General features: G+C 39.6%; 1 protein-coding gene across 5 annotated transcripts in view; it reads right to left on the bottom strand.

Annotated features, from left to right (window-relative positions):
- LOC131231709 (F-box/LRR-repeat protein 4) overlaps positions 1-8238 on the bottom strand; it is a 96711-nt gene extending 88473 nt beyond the window's left edge. The window contains exon 1 of one of the 5 annotated variants that reach the window (XR_009164521.1): positions 7655-8225. Coding sequence is in view for 4 of the 5 variants with exons in the window: in XM_058227999.1 (XP_058083982.1) it covers positions 7655-7963 (309 nt within the window). In the remaining variant the exon portion in view is untranslated. Of the gene's footprint in view, positions 1-7654 lie in introns of all 5 variants that reach the window. The other 4 variants (XM_058227999.1, XM_058227996.1, XM_058227998.1 and 1 more) reach the window with 4 other exon arrangements.
- Between the last annotated feature and the right edge of the window lie 207 nt (positions 8239-8445).

The following is an 8445-nucleotide window of genomic DNA, read 5'->3' on the forward strand; positions in this document are numbered from 1 at the left end:
TAATTTTGGGATTTGGGGGAAGATGGGCCGATTTGCGAAAAATAAATTTCTCCAAATTTTATCAAATCAAGGAGGATGAGTACCATCATTATCTTAAAGAGTATCTTTATTGGTATCATTCTACTATGACCTGGGCACAGTGTCTTAAGTATCGACGATATCGGCCTGTATCCCACCTGTGCGATACAAAACACACAAGTAGTGAGATATATCCCACATGTTCGATCTAGTGAGCATTTTTTTTTTCGATCTTTTTTTTTAGTAAATCATGTTAAATCAATGTCGAATTGCTACAAATCCATAATTTTTCATGTTTTTCATGAAAAATCATGGATTGAGAGCTTCGATTTCGAGATTTGGAGGAGATGGGCTGAGTTGCAGAAATTTTAAAATAAAAAATAAAAAAATAAAAAAAACGAAAACAAAAAACAAAATTTCCCAATTTCTCACAAATCGGTTGCAATCTTTGTGTCCAAACATAAAATCAAACATGTATGTAACCTAATCTAGCGATTCTTCTTTTGCTTTTGAATGTATTGCTTGTGTTTCTACATATCTTCTTACATTTACAAATTATATGAATAGACTTCAAATATAATTGCATCAATTTAGTTAGACGACGCATATATTACGATCCCATACAAAGAAAACCTAATATGTTCACTTGGTTTTTGTAATGTTTTGATTTATAAGTGTAGCCCCATCGAGATGGAGATGATAATTTTGAGCCACAACACAGCTCTATGTGAATCTAAGCCATAGCCACACACATTATTCACAGATATATTTTTAGTTTTCTACTTCTTTTGCTTTAGAATGTATTACTTGTGTATCCATACATGAATGCTTACATTTATAAATTATATAAATAGACTTTGAATATACCTACATCAATTCAATGAGACAACACATAAATTACAACCCCATGCAATGGAAACCTATTGTGTGCGCTTGTTTTTGTGATGTTTTGATTTCTAGGTGTGTATTGATGTCTTTTTTAACAATCCCTGAAGTTTCATTAAAAAAATCGACCAAATTCCCTATGTTTCTCCATGTTTCCCAACAATAGCAATACATTACGCGATACAACCATGTCTCTACTCATGGCTCAATAGTAGACATTGTGTGCTTCATCTCTGGGGTCATGGGTTCGAGAACCCATGTGGTGTGGGTGTGGTGTGAGAGTGTGTTTATATTCACCTTTCAAAAAAAAAAATACATGATACAACCGATCTATCCCGTGCGATTACCGATATGTATCCGTATCCCAAGGGATACAGATACATTGTCTACAACCCCTCTTTGTATTATATGTAAGACAACAGAGCTAGTGCCTCCTTCATTCCTCCATGTCATCTTTAAAAGCTAAAAATGGCAAACATATATTAAAGAGTGTTTATCTAGGGTTAGGGTTTCAAAAGATAGAGAAGTATCTCTAAACCAAACCTTATTACCTATATTTATAGGCCTTCTACCCAGAGAATCCCAATTTTAGAGAAACAAATGTTTCTCTTTTGTTTCCAAATAATGAGGTATACCAATTGCCACGCTCCATCCTTAGTGAAACATCTAAAATCCACCCTCCAATGCAATGGATCCAATGTAACACTTCTCAAATTATATTCGTCCCTGAAGATGACATTGCACCAAATTTAAAAGTAGACTAGCAAGGACTCATCCTAACCTCCAAATGCTCATCCTAAAATGTTAATCTAATCACGCTCGATCAATATGTTTATTTATTTATTTATTGGAAAGATAATGAAATTTATTAAAAAGCATTATAGGAAACAATGGTGAAACGCAAAAACTACACCTTGACAACTAACCACAAACATCTACAACTCAAATAAGGAAGACGTGATACAATCATCCTTGGCCTCTATACAAGAGGCCATCCCATTAGATCAAGTTTTGCCTTTCTGAACACCTCTAACGTTGATTCGCTCTTATTTCCAAACCAATTATTCCTATACCCCACATGGCCCATAAGACGGCCAAAAAGACTAGCCACCAAACCACTCTTCCACCTTTCCCAACACAACCTCCATGCCAAGCTAAGAGCAACTCCTTAGACCTTGGCATAACATAAGAGTTTGAAATAAATTCAAGACCCTCACCAACACCTCTTGTGCAGAAGGACAATGGACAAATAAATGATCAACCAATTCCGCATTTTGCATGCACATAACACAAATATTGGGAAGCAACCCTTTTTTTAAGATTATCTATGGTGAGCACACACCGCCTACCCACCAACCATTCAAAAGTCACAATCTTAGAGGAGTTGTGTAGAATTAGACATGAATTTTGTGGCCTTTTCTCTCTCCCAACTGGGGAACTTCGAAGCAACCTGTAGAATGATTGCATAGTGAACCGACCTAACTTGTCCATATTCCAAACCATCGTGTCCTTTTCTCTTGGGGAGGGAGCGGCGCACTGAAGGCATTCAAGAAGCCTAATGATGTCGTCTGCCTCCTCATCCATTATATGCCTTCAACAAGAAGTCCAAACTACTATATTTCTTGACACAAAGAAGCAACTTGCAATGGGAAAATTCACACCCGTAGAGAGTCGAGCCAGCCTTGGAAACACATGCTCAAGCGAGCACTCACCTAGCAAAATATACTCCCAAAACCGGATCCCCGTGCCATTGCCAAGAGAAAATTTAACCCCCTCCTTAAATTTTGTTTCTCACCTTAGTGATCCCCCAACATAATCTAGAGGGCCTACAAAAAGAAAAATTATTCACCCACAATCCCCCAACCTAAAAGGTTCATGGTTTCCAAGTCCCTAATTCCCACTCCTTCACACGGAACCCAATACTAGCTAGCAATAAACTTCTCACTACAAGTTCCCTTCCTCCATTCCAAACCTCCATAACCATTTACTAAGGAGAGCTAGGCTCACGGTTTCCAAGTCCTTAATTCCCACTCTATAAGTGATATGGTTTCCTGCTCCTTTAGTTGTCAAATTTTGTAGTGCCAAAAACACAATCTGTGTCTTGTGCAGCATGTTGATTTATATGTTCAAGACACTACATCACAATGCTTCAAGTTAAGAACGGTGATCTACTTCAAGAAATGCAAGGTCAAGTACTTTGTCCACTTCTGTAAGCTTCAATGTTCAGAGTTTTTAAAGCTACATCGAAAAGACGAGTGCTTGTTCAAGACTCAAGATAATGTTGAACTCAAAATCAAGTACAACTCAAGAACAACAAATCCAAGCTTTAGAAAATCTTAAGTTCAAGCTACATCATGTAGAGATCTCAAAGCTTCATAATCTTCAAAGGTCAACCATCATCTGAAGAAATGAAGATTCAATGTTTATACTTCACATTTAAGGTATGAATGACCTTAGATTGACCTTAGGGTAGGTCATTTTGTATACATAAGTCAATTGAATCTTTTTATAAGTGTTTGGTCTGTTCTAAGACAAGTCCTGGACCTTGTTCGACTAGTCCTAGAACTGCCTCGACCAGTCTAAGAAATTCCAAGACCAGTCCTAAGTTTGTTGGAAATTTTCAGAATTTTTTGGTTAAGCTACGACCAGTCCTGGACTCTGTTCGACCGGTCGTGTGAACAGTGCACGACTCGTCCTACGACCAGTCCAGGATCTACGACTCAAACTATAGCGAACAAACCTGGTGCCTCACAACCAGTCATAAGATGGTCACGACCAGTCGTGGAGGTGTCACGACCGGTCGTGCAAGGCCTACGACCAATCGTGGAATGGTTTTATCCGATCGCGCTCAAAATTTCAAAATGCAGTTCATCCTACGACCAGTCGTAGTGTCCACAAGACCAGTCGTAGATGCGATTTCTGCAACTATAAATAGAGCACGAATTTCAGAGTTTTATATCGAATTCAAGTAAAATCAAAGCATCACTCTGAGAGATAAGTTTGTGTTCTTTTTAAGCTACGTTGTGCATATTTAATATTCTCTTTTGTTAGCTTTTCTTATTTGATTTTGTTTCTGCATTCCAATCTAATTTGAAAGAGGAATTGGGATATTCCACTTCTTGGAATCAAAATCAAATAGAGCTAGCCCAACTTGATTTAATTTAAAATCAATTAGAACTTAGAACCATTTCAAAGTAAGCATTGGACATTGAACTTCTATATTCGAACTCCTACTCCGATTGGTTCTTCCAGGCTGCTACAAAAGGAGAAATCCAGGTATTTTACATTATTGTAAATTTCCTTCTTTTGGTTTTATTTGAGATTAAGCCAGAAAAATCTCAATTTATTGGTTATCTGAGGAGAGCCAGAAAACTCAGAAAGTGGGGTTTTTGAATTGTGTAAGCCCATTTGAAAAACACAATTGTGGGGGTTTTAGGTGAACCTGAGAAACCTATTTTCATAGTGAACGCTAATATTCCCTGTGTGAGGATATTAAGAGTGGAGTAGCAAGCTGTGTGGCTGTTGTTTAACAGTTGGTGAACACACAGGCGAACCACTATAATTCTTTGTGTCTTGTGATTTGAATGTTTGTTTAATTTTTATTTCTTTTATCATTCAAATTTGTGGGATGTATGTGTGGATGTAAATGTTGTAATATTTACATTTCAAGCATTGTGGGGAATGTTGTAATAGTTTAGAATTTATTTCTTGCTATTTCCTTTATTTCCTTTCAGTTTGAGTTTTTGATATTCAAAATATTCTAGTAAGGTTGTCCTGCCATAAACCCTTGGTTTTTATGGTGCAAGGTTGTCCTTAGAATAACATTGGTATCAATCTCTCTATTTGAGGTTGTTTTACATTTCCATATTGTGATTTGTTTAAAGTGTTATCTTTACTTTATTCATTTATATTCCGCTGTTAAAGTTTTAATTTCCCCCCCCCCCCCCCCCCCGCGGGACATATAGCTAGGCCTTTTCACACTCCTCTATACGGCTTACATAACTATTCATATGGTTTGATTATATGCGTGCGCACAAACAAATCACAGTTCATTGATCGTGATTTGCACTTATTCACTTTTGATATTAGATGAATTTTACCTTGCAAACATGATCAATACGGTGGCAATGGGTCGAGCCAAGGTTGGCCCTAGATTGGCCTTGCGACCCTAAGTCCCTAGCCCAACCCAAGCCCCAATGGGCTACGGAGGCCTCAACACTGGCCCCTGTCCTAAAGGGTTGGGTTGGGCCATGGCCAAGACAAGGTTGGATCATGTTCGGGCCAAGGCTAGCCCAATGAGTTAAAGAAAAGTTACATATATGCCACATGTACAACTATTTTATAATTAGTGAGAACGCGTTTATGAATCATCATGCTCTACCAAAGTATCAAGGTTCTTCTATGGCAAGCCTATGTTAAATAAGATCATTCATCGGCCAAGCCTGTACCCCACCCAATTATCCACCGTACGCATTGACTTAAATGAGCACATCAATTTTTATTTTTTTATTTTTTTAAAGGATAAATGAGTACATCAATGTACTATTCACCATCTAAATTGGGATCCACAATTTGGAGAGTTTCGAAGTGCCAGGGTATCATCCACTACACCTTACCAAAGTATTGAAGTTCTTCATATTACTAATATATACACTAGTATAAGGACTCTATATCCCACATTACTAAAACTTGTGCACTCTATAGTATACACTAAGAGAATGGGCCGAGATTTCAAGCCTAGCCCTCAGTCCAAGTTTGGTGGCCCAAGGCCTAGTCCTTGAGGGCAAGGTCACTCAAGCTGGGCCGATTAGCCAGCCCATTGCCACCTTAATGAGCAATTAATGCTGATTTGAAATAATCTAATGAATATAATATAAATATGTAATATTTATAATATATAAATAATTCCCGAAATGTTTGCAATAAAATTCGACAGTCTATTCAATCTGGCATCTTAGATAAGTTTAATTAACACCATCATCACCATGTGATCATCAATAATTTTCCTCAACTGCTTTCCTAGCATGTGCTTCTATTCTAACCCAGTGAAATATATATACATGACCTTGAGAATAAACACCAAAGTAGAGGTACCTCATCACAATCGTACCATGTAGCTTAGAGTAACAAGGACAAGCAACTGATCCATAGGACTAACGCACTCACACAGCAACAAGATCAAACTAATCCATCACAGTGGGTAAATGGTCTCATAATATGTGTGGCACATTATTGATCAAGGGTTTGTTACATACGCGATCCTCATACAAGAAATGCCTAATCAATTAATGATCCATCCACGCTACGACATGGGCTTACACAATCCAGCCATGTAAGTAGCAATCATGCCCATCCGAAGGATCTCATCCTAATTGCCTAATGGATTGGAGCAAAGATACATCTCATATATTTATGCATCCCATCATGCATTGCTCTTACCATGCATACCTGCACCATGGACTATGTCATGCAAGAAATGGACCAAGCCTTTGATCGATGATTATCAGCAACACCTACAATGTGTTAGCCACACCAAAATGCCTAATCAATTGATGATCCATCCACGCTACAACATGGGTTTACACGATCTAGCTGGGTACGCAGCGATGATGCCCATCTCAATGATATCTCTCATCCTAATTGCCTCATGGATTGGAGCTCAAACATATCTCATATATTTATGCATCTCATCATGCATACCTGCACCATGGACTATGTCATGCAAGAAGCAAACCAAGCCTTGATCAATTATCATTGGCGACACCTCCATTGTGTTAGCCACACCAACAAATAATGTGCATACACTATCATCATGTGCATGAATATAATCACAACAAGACATGTAAACAAATACATTAGATAATCAACCAATGATGAACATGAGTATGTGTCAAAATAGGTCTGATGGGCGGCACAAATTCTAACAACCGTTGCACAGCAGCATACATGGATGAGATCAAAACCATTCATTAAGTATTACCAATAGTGAGTGGACCATGGTCCAAAATTCACAATATTTGGATGAACCTATACCTTTAAATGGAGCATACAAACAAACAGCAAAATACAAATGCAGCGACTGCAAACATCCAGTTAGAAAAGTTTCAATGTAAGAATTCTATAAGGTGGGCGTAATTGATCAACGGTCTGGATTGTCCTAAGGGTGGATAATGTGATCGGGTGTACCAGTGGGCCCCACTAAGTTGTGATACATTCAGAAATTCTTGTAAGGGGTGGAGTGCTACAACTGTGATACACACACAGTGTTTTAGAGGAAGTAGGATTATCAAATTCGTGTGGAGAGAGAGGAGTTTTGATGGGTTTCAAACTCCTCTACCCTCTGTAACTATAAAACTAGGCTGGGTCCCCAATCCAACACCACCGACAGAAGTTGCAGCCCCATCACAGCTTCTTTAAAGGGTGTAAGGAGAGGAAGATCTCGGCAATCCGATTTCACAGCAATGGCGTCTCAATCAGGTACGCCCTATAGTTCTTCGTATCTCCATATCCAATGCGCAGCTCAGTCCTTTCCATGTACGTTGAGATATCTCAATCGTGAGTGACCAATCAACAACAGAACCCGCATGATGGCTGGTTCCAATCATCATAGACATGTCCTGCGCATATAGTGCACAATCTGGAGGCAAGAAAATGCCGTGCCTCGGGATGTAGCGGATCTACTCACATCCCTAAAACCACATTTCGATAGAAAAATTCATTTAGAGCAAGAGATAGAGAGAGAGAGACTTACAGTAGCTGTTCGGGGCATTCCATGCCCTAGAGGATATGTAGACGGGAACGGCGACGAGATAGGCAATCTCTCGTCAATGTACACATTACAAACAGCTGCAAACCGCTGGATCATCAGCTTCACGAACGCGTCGGGGTTCCCGGACGCGCCGATCCGGACCGTCCTGCGGCTGGCCCGCTCAAGCTTGAGCCATCGCTTGCACACGAGGGAGCAAGCGTCGCAGCTGGATTTGTAGCTGTCGAGGCGACAGAGGATCTCCAGGATTAGCTCGTCGGGGAGGATGGCGTTGATCAGATCGTGGCCCCTCATTGCGAGCAACAGTAATCAATGGATGAATGGTGGAACTTCGGTTTTGTCAAAGAGGAGTTTCGGAAGGGGAATTGCAGGGAAGAGGGGAGAGGGAAAAAAATGCCGCGAGAACAAGAAATATACGGAAAAAAAAAAAATGGAGGGGATTTGGATTCGTATGGAATGGTAAGCGATAAATAGTTAAATACACGGCTGTAGCCGGTGCACTTTCTTGCGTTGGAAGGTCACACGTGTGTTCAAGGTATAGCTGCTGGATGGGAATCGTCTGCGACACCTGTTCTACACAGGAGGGAAGCAATCCCAGTCCCTGGGGGCTGCCATGTTGTCTGTATAAATACCATGTTGTCTGTGTGAAATCCAGTGCGTCCATCAGGTGACTCCCGGATACTAAGCCTGGGGCCAAAATTAGGCAGATCCATGGTGTTTATTTTCATGAAGAACATCTATCGGATTCTCTGTCACGGAGGGTGGATGCATAAATC

This window comes from Magnolia sinica, chromosome 17, assembly GCF_029962835.1.
Source record: "Magnolia sinica isolate HGM2019 chromosome 17, MsV1, whole genome shotgun sequence".
Lineage (NCBI taxonomy): Eukaryota > Viridiplantae > Streptophyta > Magnoliopsida > Magnoliales > Magnoliaceae > Magnolia > Magnolia sinica.